Source organism: Balaenoptera musculus, chromosome 7 (assembly GCF_009873245.2).
Source record: "Balaenoptera musculus isolate JJ_BM4_2016_0621 chromosome 7, mBalMus1.pri.v3, whole genome shotgun sequence".
Taxonomy (NCBI): Eukaryota; Metazoa; Chordata; class Mammalia; order Artiodactyla; family Balaenopteridae; genus Balaenoptera; species Balaenoptera musculus.
In genome coordinates this window covers 58,521,957-58,537,626 of record NC_045791.1, presented here as the reverse complement: position 1 = coordinate 58,537,626, position 15,670 = coordinate 58,521,957, and the positions used below count along the sequence as shown (strand labels likewise).

The 15,670-nt window shown below is 40.0% G+C and overlaps 1 protein-coding gene across 1 annotated transcript in view; it reads left to right on the top strand.

Annotated features, from left to right (window-relative positions):
* Positions 1 to 15,670, top strand: part of PDE11A (phosphodiesterase 11A) — a 434,307-nt gene that overhangs the window by 218,148 nt on the left and 200,489 nt on the right. Inside the window, exon 6 of the mRNA XM_036858971.1 lies at positions 4,502 to 4,634. Within this exon, the coding sequence (XP_036714866.1) occupies positions 4,502 to 4,634 (133 nt within the window). The remainder of the gene's footprint in view (positions 1 to 4,501; positions 4,635 to 15,670) is intronic.

The window sequence follows — 15,670 nt, the reverse complement described above, 5'->3', positions numbered from 1 at the left end:
AAGAAGAGATTGAAGCAGAGCCATTTTCAGCCCTTACAGTGTCTCTGTGAGAATTAGAAAAAAAGCACTCCCTCTAGATGGATGCAGCTCTAAACCAATGTGCGCAACTAGGCTAGATTTCAGCCCCATTCATTCCTTTGACAGGGCACCCCTGTACAGGGCAGAACCTGCATAATATACATGGCTGTGTCCATGATCTTACCATGTTCTATTCCAACAGCAGTCAGTCAAAGGGAGTAAACCACACAGAATAAAAGGGCCCTCATAAATCAGGAGGAGTTGATCTATAGGACCTTTATGAAAGAACTGATCCTTTAAGCTAGATGTGAACCTCAAGAAGTAGAAATAATTTGGGCCTTTTCCTTTGTGATTAAACCCACAACACCACATTGCTGAAATGTCCAAAGGGGTACTGTCACATGCAGAATTTACTTTAGAAGTTGTTAAAAAGTTGATACTTAAAAAAAAATGTTTGCTATGGGCTAGATAATATGATAAGTACTTTCATAAATTATTACCTTAATCTGCACAATAACTAAGTAGTAGTATTATACCCATTTTACAGATGACATGTAAGTAACTTGTCTGAGAGTACTTTGCTTGGAAGTGGCAAGAGAGGCATGTAAGTCAGTGTGTCTGACTCTAAAACCCATAGTCTTAATCATAAAACAAAATTACCTTTTATTTTTTTTTTAAAGAAAAGAAGCAAGGTTTTGAAAGCTCTAACTCAGTGTCATGATTCTGCATTCCAGAATCATGGAAGGTTGAGTGGTACAAAGGCCAGAATGTGATATAAATACTTAGACTGACTAATAACCTTCCAGACTGTCTCTCTAACCATCCTGTCCCCCTGGGCCTTAATTTATGTACCTAGGCAAGATTAAACTGAAGAAAATGGAGGGGTGTGGTTTTCAGAAAATCTGTTTGCACTGTTGCAGCTTTAGGTCAGTTCAAATCTCATCTCCTCTCTGAAGCCTTAGCCTCACCTGAAGCCTTAGCCCCACCTGAAGTTGTTTCTCCCTCCCTATACTTCTTCCTCATTCATGATTGGCACAATTGGCTTGGCAACTAGTCAACACAGCCATGTGACAAATTTTTCATTTGAAATTTGAACTGGGTATTTAAATAGTGCATTGTTTAATGTCAGCGTGTTTGTTTCTCACCTCCCCGACTAAGTGGCAAGCTTCCGAGGACAGAGACCATAGCTTATATTTTCTAGAAACCACCTCAGCAGTGCCTGTGCCCAGGGCTGATGCTTTTGCATTGTCTGCAGTTTGGAGTGATTTCAGTACATGTGCAGCCTGCACTAAGCCAGATTCTGAGCAGCTCTAGATCTAGAAGGAGTCTTCCAGGAGCCCCTGCTCAGTAAGCGTTTCCATCATCATCTTTGGGGATTCTGTAAGTAGGGACCTAAAGCTCTGGATTGTCAAATCCAGTGTTTTTTCCTCCTTCTTCCTTGACTGCAGCCTGAGGCTGAAGTGTTTGTTACCTGCAGCCTCTCCCTGAAACCCTCTGTAATGTTGACTGGCCTCCCTTCTTTGTAGTGAAAACCTACTCTTCTTGCTCTATTCCTACCCATTGACTTCTTCCCAGAGAGGCAACAGGGTAAACAGAATAATCTGGGCCTTTGGAGTCACACTTTAGCTGAAAATCCTATTTCCACTTGGGAAAGTCATTTAGCATCTCTGAGCCTCAGTTTTCTGATCTGTAAAATGTAGAGAATTGTACTCATAGGATTTATGTGAGGACAAAACAAACTAGTTAGGTAAGCATCCAGCTTCCCTTGGCTCACCGTGGGTGATGATTAATTTGTTTTCCCTTTTTTCTTTCTCCTCTTTATCCCCTCCCTCTTTATTACTGCCTTTCTTCTCCTTCCTTCCCCTACAGATTTACCTATATATTCTCTCCCTGAGTGATCTCTTCCATTTTATATTCCCTGAAGATAGCCCCAACTCTGTATCAGTACTTTCAGTCCTGAAAACTTGATATGGGCTGTGGTCCTGGATTTTCAACAATGAATAACATGTTCCAGGCTCACAGGATGTCTGTTATCTTCCCTCATCTCCCCAGTCCTCTAAACAACTCCCTTCTGCCAATAGTGCCACAGGCATACAGCAGCAAAATGTAAGGCACTGCTGCCCGTCCACCAAGCCCTGTGGAATCGTCTGCAGTAGCTCCTCAGTGGCCAGAATCGTCACCTCCCACTGCACAACTTAACTGGTCTGCCAGGACCTCTCCCCACCTTCAGCCTCTCTTAGCCAGTTCTTCTTGCTCATTCTCCCTGGATTAAGTTTCCTAAGGTCACAGCTCGAGTCCTGTCACTTCCCTGCTCAGTACTCTTACATCGCTCCCCATTGCCTATAACGTAGGTCTCAGCTCCATGGTCAAAGCCTCCACCTTTGGGCCCTGACCTCCTGTTCAGTCTTATTCCCCTACAGTATGCGTCCCGTGTTCCAAGGCGATTAATCAGTGTTCCAAGAACACACCCTTGTACTCTGCTGCTTCATGACCTTTGTTCCTGCTCTTTCCTCCTCCATGGGTGCCTTCTTCCTCACCCTTCCAATCTCTCCTTGCTGAACTCTTGCCCATCCTGAGACCCACTTAAAGGTTTTTGACACGTGTTGATAAAGCTGGTTCCTTCCTTAGTTCTCAGTTACCCCTCCTCAGCCTCCCCCTACCCCAGCATTTCTTTCGCAGGTTCCCTCCCTGGCTTGTCCCCAGGGTCCTGTACAGCTCTTCTTCCCACCACACGCTAGGTCAGCATTTTCCACATTGTTTCATCACAGAAGAGACGTAAACAAAACCTGTGGTACACAGGCAGCGCAGAATGAATCGACAGCTTGATTAATCACTGCAAGAAATCATCAGCATTGAATCACACCCTTTTATAAGCTGACAAGTGACTTCATTAAGTTGAAACCTCATATCAGGTGCACTGTTATGTTTCTTCCTGTATTTTGCTTTCACTGCAGCACAGTGTAAAATTTCACTTCTCACGGGTAGAATACAGCAAAGAGAAAATAAAACGTGGACTTTTTTGTTGTTCCTTTGTTTGTTTGAGAAAATAAAGGCTTCATCTTCCTTTGAAGTCCTCAGTCTTTTGCCTTCTTTGACTTAGCCATCATCTGAGAAATTCAAGACTCTGCTTTTTATTAACGCTTCCGTCTTCAGCCAGAGATCCATAGGGAATACGTTTATGTACCAGTAACGTTTAATATGCAATAAGGGCTGAATAACCTCACAAATATATGTTGAATTTATCAGACGCAGACCAGCAGTCATTACAGATGAGATATATTCATGATGGTAAATGATGTCTGTGCTTCCCTCTCATTCACACATCTGGTGGTCTCTCCATGTCAGTTTCTGGCATTCCCAGTATGGCACAAATTCCACACAGGCACATTATTGCATAATAACAATGACTGTGCACAGCATTTGGTGTTTTTATTACATATAATGCAGCTTAGATTAAAAAGTCAACAGAGTTATTATTCTCACTGTAGTACACTCATTAACATCTTCAGGAACCCAGGGTTCCACAGAATGTAGTTTGGAAAACATTGCCCTGTCTACTTGCATTCATTTACATAATTTCAGTTATTACTGGTCAAGCCACAAATCTAACATCCTCCCTGAAAATCTTCCTTGATATTGCTAATTTGAACAGTGCTCAAGTTTGCATTTCCACAGCTCGTGGCAGTGCTCAGTAGGCACCGGGGGAAGAAATGATGGAAGGGAGGGATGAAATGAGGAATCTTACTAATTCTTATGGCATTTCTGTAAATTTGACATTTGTAGTGAAGTAGTGAAAGTGACACAAGGGAAAGTTCACAAAATCATTTAACATAAAATTCCTTGTTAAAATCAAATATGGATTATTTTAAATTATTATTGTTAAGGGTAGAGTTAAAACAGATTTTCCAGTAAGATTTTGTAAGTAGGAAGTGTGTTTTTGTTAAGAAACATACTCTGAAACTACAAAAATAGTTACAAAACACTAACACTGAGTCTAGACGTGCTCTTTTGCTACACTTAAACTTTTGTAAATTCTCAATTTATTTCCCGATTTTTCTCCATCCTTAGGTTTAATTCTCCCTGGTATCAAACATCTGGTCTGCTTAGTTAGGGGGTGCAAACTAGGAAGGTCAGTGGAATTTATTATGCCATGGCGTTGGCATCCTATCGTCAGTTTTGGTCATTACCTGGTTATCTGCTTTATGTCTGCCTGCTTTGGGGCCTAAATACAACCTAGAGTTATCCTCTGGATCATAGAGGATCTATCATTTCTACCCATGGAGTTGATTATTTTACATGATAGCAGGTAAGTAGTTTTGAAGTAGCTGCTTATAATTACCTCACTATTGTTCTGTGATTAAGGTCACTTACCCCCTCTTAATGAGGGTAGGTAACCCTGCTATGAGTGTACTCTTATAGGGTTTGCTCTCCGGTAAACTGATGTTTTTCTCTTTTCTTACTGCCTGCCTTGATGTTCTGATAGTTTCAAAGAAAGCATGGAGAAATCATCATACTCCGACTGGCTAATAAACAGCAGTGTTGCTGAGCTGGTGGCTTCCACAGGCCTTCCAGTAAACATCAGTGATGCCTACCAGGATCCCCGCTTTGATGCCGAGGTAAGAGGAGGCCTCTGGTTGCAGTCTTAAGGTTCAGTTGTTACCCTGGTTTGCTGGCTGAAGCAAAAGAGGGACATCGTGCAACTCGATAGCAACCCCTGAATTTACTGAATTTACATGCAACTCAATAGCAACCCCTGAATAACCCCTGAATTTACTGGCAATTCTTCTCAATCTTTCCCCTGTGATCTGATTTTTAGCATCGCCTACTGCTGACTGACAGGAAAGCTTCCTCTCTCTACCCTGATTTGTGGCAAAATGGCTATATAGTTTCATTGCACATGTTTGAATCCCTGCCAATTACATGGTTACATTTTACATGTCTCTGAACTTTATATAAACTGAATTATACTGTATGTATCCTTCTGTGACTTGCTTTTCCATTCAATATATGTTCCTAAGTCACATGAATTTGTGATTCATTTCTTTTCACTGCTGCAAAGTATTCCATTGTATGAATAAGTGTCACTTTTTTTATCCACTGTAGTACTGATGGAAATTTGGATTCAGTGTTTCACTGTTACACACATAACTGCTTAAAGACATTCTTTAGTCCTCTAGTCTGATGCTCTTTTATGATTGGGAGCATTTTGTATTAAACATATAAGTAAACCCATGCATTAAGTATACTCATGCACATTTTATATTAAACATAGTTTATATTAAACTATGAAATGGTTAATAATAAAAATGTGTATATAACATAGTTATTTCCTGATAGATGCTAGCTAGTACAACTACCATATTTTAAAAGATTGCTCCGAAGAAAGAGTACGTTGGATTCTGTTACTGTTTAATGTTAATTATGAAGGCACATTGTGCTGATGTACAGAATATATTAATATAGATTCTGGCTTGGCAGAAGTCTAACTTTTAAGGTGGTATAGAGTATCATCCAGATAAATTTACATGAATTTATAAAATGTCTCTACGTGTGTGTGTGCACCCATGTGTGTGTGGTGTGTATTCAATAAATTACAAGATTAAATTACTACATTACAAAGCTAAGGTCTGAAGAGTAACAGGAGTGTTGCAGTGAGGACGGTGGTGTGTTCCAGGCAAGACTGAGAGAGCATGAGGAGTCTGGGAATGGAGATGAGTTAATGTAGCTGGAGGGCCAGGCTGATGAGGTGGGAGAGGGAAATAGGGGCCAGATCGCCCAAAGGTTTTGAAAGCCGTGTTAAGAACTTTGAGTATTTAACTTGGGCAATGGGGAACCAGTAGTTGTGTTGCAAATGGGGGAGAAGCAGGAGTTATACTTTAGAAAGATCACACTGGCTTCAGAACAAAGGTTAGATCAGTAATAATAACTGAACATTTAATCAGAAATGAGAGCTGGTCTATGACTCTGGAGACAGACAAGGATTCAGTCCTAGTCTCTCAGACTCCAAAGCTCTGCCTCTGAATCCTGCCCTGTGCTGTCTCCAATGTCTGCGGTGGGACACAGCAATGGTTGGGAGGCTGGAGTCCAAGTCAAATTTATAACTTCATTCAGATCTTTGCAGATCTCTGCGTGGAAAGCTTAAATTCCTGAAATTTACCACATCTCTGTGGCTGCCTGGAATTCTCTTTCCCCAGGCTACATCCTCTACGTATTTTCTATTCATTCTTCAGCATCAAGTGGAGATGCCCGTATCTTGGACATCCTTTCATGAACTCCCTGTCCGAGTTGGGTGTCTCTCCAGTGTGCTCTCTTAGCTGCCCCAATGCTAACCAACCTCTAGCTCTCGTCAGTTCTGATGCAGTATTTCTGAGCTTTGAGATACCCTCCTTGGGAAAGTACACAGTCCAGAACTTCTTTAGTTCTTCTCCTGTAAGGAAGAATACCATCAACCTTGGTTCTGTGACTAGCAGAGCAGAAATGATTTATAGGTGTCAATATTTATATGTGTTAACATTATGATTGGGTTAAGATTGATGTTATGAAGTTTTGCCTTTTGCTATGTTTCTTTCCTTCTTGACTTTAGAGAGAGGATACTGAAGAAAAGACTTCTAAACACACAGTTTTATGAAGAAATGCTCTCAGTGTTCTATTACTAACATCAGTAACAGCTGAACAAACTGAAAGGCTAGCTATGCAGAAAAAAATCATTAATTGCCAATTCATTGTTACAAAGTCAACATATTAGATTAGAGGTTAAGAGGTGATGGTCGATTCCTACCCCAAATTATAGTGCTAAATTTGGTATGGATTGCTATTATTCTGCTCTGAGCTTGGGGCCATATTGTCAAATTCTGGGGTAGCAAAAAGAGTCAACAAATTTACACCATTTTAAAAGTTGGTTCATAAGACATATGCAAAAGTGTAACCAAACATGATAAACACCCACTACCGAGTTTAAGAAAAAGAATACAATCATTACTTTTGAATCCTTGTACTGATCTTCCCTAATCCAATGTCCTTTATTTCCCACACACTATCCTAATTTAACATTCCTTTGCTTTTGTATATAGTTTCATCACATATGTTTGAATCCCTGCCAAATATATTATTACATTTTTTACATATTATTACATATTTTACATTTTGCATGTCTCTGAACTTTATATAAATTGAATTATACTGTATATCTCCTTCTGTGGCTTGCTTGTTCATTCAACATAAATTCCTGAGTCATGTGTATTTGTAATTCATTCATTTATTTTTAGGGCTCCTAAGTATTCCATCATATGAATGTGTCACTTTATCCACTGCAGAGTTGATGGACGTTTGGATTCAGTGTTTTGCTGTTACATGCATAACTGCCAAGGACATTCTTGTCCATGTCTCCAAGTGCACATGTGCAAGAGTTTTTGTAGTGTCTGTACCTAGGAGAGTGACATGCTGGGTCATAGGCTACAGGTATCTTCACCTTTAACAGGGAATAAAAAGTTCTTGACCAATCATTACTTTTTTTCTTATGAAAAACAGTATATGTCTCAAGAATACTTCTTGCTGATACAATATAGTGAGCCTGAATAGCCCATATCCTTATGTCTACAGGCAGACTCCTACCACATCTCTTCCTGATGAGCGATATAGCCGTTTCACGTCTTCCTCCACACTTACAGTCCATTCCAGTAAGACAGCCTGCCCGCTGATCTATAAAAAGAATGTTGTGGGCTCTCAAGCAAAAATGCAACAGTTAATTCTATGGGACTGAGCATAAAAATTTCATGCCCTGATCCAGTAGTTAGAGGCAATGATGTCTGAAGACAGTAAACTGTGGTAGGTTAAGCAGTGACCATTTTGTGAAGTCACTTTCATCCCTATGATAAAATAAAGCAAGTACCTAGACCATCATTATTTCTTGACCTTCCACCTAAAATGCTTCCAATCTTCCACACAACTAATACCAGATTTTAAATGCAAATCTGAAGATGCAATATACCATGATTTTTACAGTTCTCTTTCTGTGGTACTGAAATATAAAATTACTTTATGTTCCCCTTCTCATGCTGAGGGGGAAAAAATTGGAAAAGAATTAATCAGTACAGATGGAGGTGAGAGAGAGAGAGAGAATTCTGCCTAAATATAGGTAGTTAATAGATTTGTCCTACAAATGTGTATATGTTGTGTGTGTGTGTGTGTGTGTGTGTGATGTATCACACCAGGAAAAGCAAAATTATTTATCTGTTTAGGCTTCCTCCCTTTTCAAGAATATTTTGCCTCAGTGACAGGTGTCAACTGCTTATGTTAATTAATGAATGAAACAAACTCCAGACTGAGCCACAGAGCTCTCCCTCAAGAAGCTAAGAGGCTTGAACCTTCTCCTTACAAGCCTGATATAAGATGGTGTAGATGATAAGATAAAGACAATCAATTCAGATAATATCTTTCATTAACATACTAAGTATTTCCCTCAAGAAAAAAAAACACAATGACAAAATGGAATTGCTTCACCCTTTCACTAAAGGTAATTCTAGAATTATCCTAGAGACAGAGGGTACCTTTTAGAATTGTGCAGTCTTCTTGCAAAGGTTTGCGTCCTCTCTTCTTGAGTCTGGTATATGGGTCCATAGTTTTTCCCAGTAATCATAACTAAGTAGTTGTTTATCAGTGGTAGAATATAAGGAAAATCATTTTTTTAAAATCCAGGATTAATGGATTATCTCCAATAGGTATCTCCACTGGGGAAACTGTGTGCATTTTTGTTCTCTACATTCACTGAGTTCCCTGAATAATTTGAGGCTGGTTAACAAAAATGATAATTTGCAGAGAAGTTTCAGGGGGAATTCTTTTCAAAGCATTTCCTATTTTTTCATACAGATTTTCTCAACATAAGTCTATATCCTGAGCACTGGTATCTATCCTAAATTTCTCAATGGCTCAGTGACTAATTCTGGCAGTTTGAATTCTCTTCACTGAACATGAAGAAGGACCCCAATTCAGTAGACAGTAGTGACCTGGGATAGAGCCCCCCCAAAGTAGATTGGCCTTATTCTGGGGTTTCATACTGTAGATATATCAACTTTCAGTTAATAGACATATTAGAGATTTCTTTCATTTACAGGTGAGGAAACAGAGGCTCAGAGAGCTGAAGTGACTTGCCTAAGGCCACACAGCCTCCTCAAGACAGGGCACAGAACAGACTGTGGGCTTTCTGATTCCTAATTCAGTTCTCTCTCCCCGAGTGGCCTCTCACGGGGACCAGCTGCTCAGGGGCTGCCTGGAAAACTGTCACCACTCTGTCATTCCTCTGTCTACACAGGTGTAGGAATTTATGTCCGGCAGATCTATCTTTTTGTCCCAACTGCCCCACTCACCAGCTGGGTGGTCTTGGGCATGCTACTTGCATACATAATGTAACGAGTAAAATTCTATATAAATATTTTGTAAATCGTGCAGTCCTATAAATATATAAATATATAAATGTCAGGTGAAGATTTTAGTCTGGTTGAGGACTAGTTTTTTGGTTCTTGAGGGATTGCTAGAAGCAGGTCCTTTTCTCTAAATGAGGAGGTCTTTACACAGAACTGCAGACCAGCAGACCTTGATCATGGACAAGCCAAAGTCAATGTCCTTTTCCTCCAGAGACACAGTGGGGAAAGAAGAGGAAAGTCTCTAGCCAAAGAGAGGAGTAAAGGGTGACTGTTGACAGCAAAGAAGGGATGGTGGCAGTAACCTGATAACTTGTAGATCTTCAAGAAAGCCAGGTCTTTTCCTGTCTGGTCAGAGGAGAAACAATAGCAGGTGTTACCTACAAAGGTGAATAAGGCTGGATGCATGTCCTATGGCCTTGGGCTGCTCTGGGGAGATGTTCACCATATCCTCCCCTATGGAGACCAGCAATATGCGGCCCTGGCTCTTCACAAGAGTGGCTGGCCAGCCACCCAGGGGCCAACTTACCCAAGCACATTTAGGTATGATCAGATTTTAGGGTCTGGCTGTACTGCCCAGGCCCAAGCAGCCCACCAGTCCTTAAATCATAAGGCTAAAAGCCAGTGCCTAATAAGAGAGAATTTATTCCATCAACATTTGCTTTGGCTATACAAAGTGGAAACTGTATTTCTCATTTCTGTGTCTTTCCTACCTTGTGGTAACTTCTGGTAAGTCCTCAGAAACTCTGCCCAAAGATATGCAGCAAGAGAACCATCCTTATTTTGAAATCTCAGTTGTGAAACTCTTGGTCTTCCTTTTGATAGAAGCTACAAAGGGGTGTCTTTAATGTGATGTAAACCTCATCCTAGGCACTTGCTGTGAGGCCTATGGGGCAAGTAATCATAGTTGTTTACCTGCTGTGTGTTCTCTTTGTGATTGTTTTAAATATTTAATGGTGTTCCCTCCTTGTGGTGAACAGAACGACTTAGCAGTGAGGCACAGTGATTACTTGCCTTCTATCTGCCTGTTTGACTCCTAGAGAGGTACCTGCTGGGCTTGATAGCATGCATAGTTTTAAGGCCAAACTCCTTGGTTTATGGGTGGAAAATTATGACAGAATGGTTATATAAGATAGTCACAAAGCCAGAACCAAATTTCTGAGGTTTAAATTCTGCAGCCTTATGAAGATCACTGTATGCTAATTCTCTTACAAGATTCTGCAGTCCTCAAAAAGGATGCAAGGCAGAAAAGACTGACTAAATATATGATTATATTTATTCATAGTGGCTCAAGAAACACTCAGGTTCATGGGTTATCATGCTAGTGGGTTTTGTAGTCTAATCAGTCATTTGCTCCGTGGTAGGGGTATTCATGCTTGGCTCCTAAAGACACTGACAGGAATATCATGTATATTAATTTTCTGTTGCTGTGTAACAAATCACTACAAATTCAGCAGCTTAAGGCAAACACCTATTTATTATCTTCTGTAGGTCAGAAGTCTGGCATGGCATCACTGGTTTCTCTGCTTAGGGTCTCACAAGGCCGAAAGCAAGGAGGTGGCCAGGTGGCGTTCTCATTTGGTCTTGGCATTCTTTTCAAAGCCCATTCAAGTTGTTGGCAGAACTGAGTTCCTTGCAGTTATAGATTGAGCTTCCCATTTTCTTACTGACTGCTGGCCAAAAGTCTCTCTTAGCTCCTAGAGACTGCCCTCGGGTACTACTAGCCATATGGCCCTCTCACAACTTGGCAGCTTACTTCTTCAAAGCCAAAGGGAGAAACTCCAGTTGGCTCTCACAGAGGCTTACATAATGTCAGGAGTGACACACGAGAGGCTGTCCCATCACAGCCTTATAATATAACCTAATCAAAGAAATGACAGTCCTATCATATTCACAAGTCCTGCCCACACCTGAAGGGAGGGGATTATACCAGATTTGTACAAAGTAGATGGTGGGCAGGTGTGAATCTTAGAGGCCATATCTTTAGAATTCTGCCTACAATACTATAATAAAGACTAAAATTGAGTCCATACAAAATATCCCATGAGATGATCTGTATGTCCTGATATGGAAAAAATGTCCACAAGAACAAAAGCAAGTCATAGAGAAGTATGTTTAGAATAATGTTTAAAAGTATGTATAGAATAATATATGTGGGTATATATACATATATATGTACATATTTTTCTAATAGACAACAAACTTAACATGTCCAAAACAGAACTTACAATCTCTTTTCTGCCAAGCTTGCTCCTCTGTTTCCCTATCTCTGTTAAGGCAACTCATTTCTTCCTAATGCTTGTGCCAAAAATGTTATAGGCATGATTCTCTCATGTTGCACATCTAACTCATCAGGAAGTACAATTGGCTCTACCTGCAAAATTTATCCAAAATCTGACCATTTCTCACCACTCAACTGCCACCACCCAGGTCCAAGCCACCATCACCTCTGGAGTATTTCATGCCGTAGCTTCTTAATCTACTTCTCTGCTTCCGCTCTTCCCCTCCACACTCTTTTCTCAATACAATAGCCAGGGGTTTTAAATTTTTAAGTCATATTGTATCACAAGTCAGCTCACAAAGTTTTCATAGTCTCCTTATTTCACAAGAGTAAAATCCAAACTCACAATTCTTTCAGAGGTTTACAGTGCCCTACACGATGTCACCTCATTTTCTATCCTCAGCCCTCATTCATACTTCTCCAGCCACACCAGTCTCCTTGTTATTTCTAGAACATGCCACTCACACACCTACCTCAGGGCCTTTGCACTGGCTACTTCTCTGCTGAAATACTCTTTCTCCAATGTCTACGTGGGTCACATCCTCACCTCTTTATAGTCATCGTTCAAATGTTACCTGTTAGTAAGGTCTGGTGCCCTTGGTATTTCTAATCCCTTTTATCCTGCTCTATTTTTTCCCCATAATTTTTAATACCTTCTAACATATAATTTATTTATGTATTTTTTTGTATCGTTTACCATCTGCCTGCTCTCACTAGAATGTAAGCTCAAAGAAGGTGAGAATTTTATTGGTTTTGCTCACTGATGTATCCCCAACAACTAATAGGCATTATTATTGAATATTGTTCAATATTGTTGAATATATTATCTGTGTTATTTATGAATAATTATATATTGTTGAATATTATAAATTGATGTATGAACATATTACATATTTGTAAGAAAAGATCAGGAAGAACTTATCCCAAACTGTTAATAATTGCTATCTCTAGAGATGGCAAGATTACAGCTTTTGATTTTGGTTTAACTTGAAAATTTCAGGGGTGCATATATTGTTTTTGTAATTAGGCAAAATTATAAAGATGTTTTAAAATGTTAGACCTTTTATATCTTATGTGAAATTATATTTTACCAGGCTATTATGAGCGCTCTAAAAACTATAAACTATTACTCAAAACCAGAATTGAAATAATGCAAGATCTAAGTAAACTAACTTGTCTTGCTGTATCTTTGGGGAATTCAGATGGATTACTTTCTATTGCCCTCATCAGCATGGAGTGTTGGTTGGCTTTTATTCTAACTAATATCCTTGTCTGAGACTGTCCCAACAGCATGTATATAAACTGCATTTGCAAATGACCTGACATTGGGTCAGGTGGCTTCTTGGAGTGCATACTCTATTTACAAATACCTTTACCATGAAACAATTATTCTGGCCTTGCTTTTAGTCAGCATTGTGCTTATGAACTCAACTCCCAATAATTAGTTACACTCTAGCACATCATCTGTGAAGCTTTCTGCCCTTTTTTTTCATACTACATCAAAGAACACCTTAAAACAAGTATTCTAATGCACAACAAGCTATTATTTACTCAATATAAGGTATACTATTCTGTTGCTTAATTTAGTATTTCCTTCCATTTATATAGTTATGGAAAGAATTTTCAGAGCCATTACATGCAGGGTTTTTTTCTGCCTGCAACAGAAATGAACAATTGGACCCAACATTTAAATAGGAAAGGTTCAGCAAGGGGAAATAGCAGAAAATAACTAAAAAGTAGGGCAGGCCTTATGCATGGATGGTTTGGTGGTCTGTGTGTTACAAATTCAGGAGTGGTGGAAAATCCATCAGCACCCAGGTCTCCTCTGCCATGGGGGCTGATGCCCAGAGTTACACAGTTAAATCTAAGATGTCATGATATTAATTCTGTCACTCTTCAATCCCATGCAATTCTTCCCCGTGACATTCTTTCTCTGATTTTTTTTTTTTTTTTTTTATTAAAGCCTGTTATAGACAACTCAAAAGTTCTTACCCTTGTCCTGTAGCACTTAAGGATAATGGGACTTCAGGCTCTGAGATCCTTTGACTTACAGCATTAAAGCCCCTTTTGCCTGTCAGGTCTTCACAGCAAAGCACTTCTGCAATCTGGGATGCTGAGTGCTAGCCTGGCAGGTCAGCTCCTTTTCCATTCTTTGTAACGCCTTCTGGTCTATCAGTTATGCTTCTGTTACAAAGGGAAACGTGCAAAAATGGAACCATTAAGAGGTAGGGCTGAAATGCACTTGCTCCCGGTAATCTCTCAGTTGCTGATACTTAGTGTAAACCAGGCTGAGAGCCTTTCCTGAGAATAGGATTTGGTAGGGAAGATTGAACAATGGATATAAAATTTCCAGATGACCAGGAGGGTGAGGAAAGTTAGGAGGATTACTAAGACTTGAATAAGTTATACAATGGGGAAGCTGTGGGTAGTGAGGACAGATAGGGGGCCATGGTTCTAAGAGTCGAACAGACTTTGCTGCATCGGTGGTGGAAGACAGTGCGTCGGCTCTAAGTCCAAAGGTCAGTTATATTTTAGGAGTGCTTTCGTCAGGAATTTAAGGAATCATTTGTAGGCAGTGTTCTAGAAACCTATGTGCAGATGAGGTTGGCATAAAGAAATGCCTCTTTGTTGTTTCAGGGAAATCAGGGGACTGACTCAGAACATCCCCTCCCTCACTTGTCCTAGTACCAGAATTTCTCACTGGTAGATTGGTGTTTGGGGGATAAAGTATTACTTTAGATTACTATTAAAGTTGCACATATCGTTCTAGGGAAAGAAAACACATTGCACATTAATGAGTAGTATTACGTTATCACCAATTCTTTTAACATTCCCTTTGACTGCCTTTGAGAGTCTGGAAAATATGACAAGTATGTTTTGATGGCTCCATGAGGTAAACCATCTTAAATTATATCCATTAACTGGAAAGACCCAGTGAGGACAGAGACTTGGAAAATTTTTAGTATATACATCTTTAATTGGAAAGAACTAGGCACCCCTAGATTATGTATTTATTTTAATGGTAGCCTCCTGGAAAGGCTGCTTAGTCTCATATGGTCTAATATTTGGGACTCTAGTGATGTGAATTTTAATCTAAGAATGATCGAGCAGGGACCTTGTGGAACAATGGAGCAGATATTTCTGGGATGGTATTTCTTTCAATACTAGTAATATTTACACTTGTAAAGCCCCTTACAAATTTTGAAACACTTTCATACACAGATTCTCGTAAAACAACTTGGAAAAATAAGGAAAAGCAGAAAGAAGAAATGATGAGAAGGTGCTCTAATGCCAAAATCTGGAGATAACCAGCGTTAATAGTTTGTTGTGCAGGAGATAAATATTGATGACAAAATTGAGGCATGAAGAGTTTTGGTGACTTGGTTGGGGTCGAGGGGCCGATAGATATTTTTGAGCTTCATTAACTGATGCAATCTGGAGACTTGGGTTGTCTGATGCACAGCGATGATTCTTTCTTCCATACTTTCTTCTTCTTCCTTACCCTTTTTGGGATTCATTCTTCAGAGGTCTTGTGCTTCTACGACAGGCTTCATCTCCCATCTCCTTCTCCTTCAATCCCTGCAGAGGGTGATATATGCTTCCAGGCCTTGCTGTTTCATATAGTAATATAAACTAAACTGGGTTAGTTTAACTTTCCAGAAACAACAGCCATTGCCACAAATAGACCACTAGGGGATTGCCTCGATGATCTTAAAATTGGAAAATTCACTCTCATCATACTCTGCCATCCTTCCTTCTTCCCCTCTCCCATCTTGTTGGGCTCATCAAGCTTGCTAATCATCACCACCCCCTCTTCCCTGTGCTCATAGCCAGTTAGTGCTGGCCCCACTTCCCTTCCTCAGCCAGAGTGGGAATCACTTAGAAATACCCTCAACATCCTCGGTCGCCGCTCCCCTCCTCCTGGGCTCAGCCCATGATAGACTCTAGCTCTGCT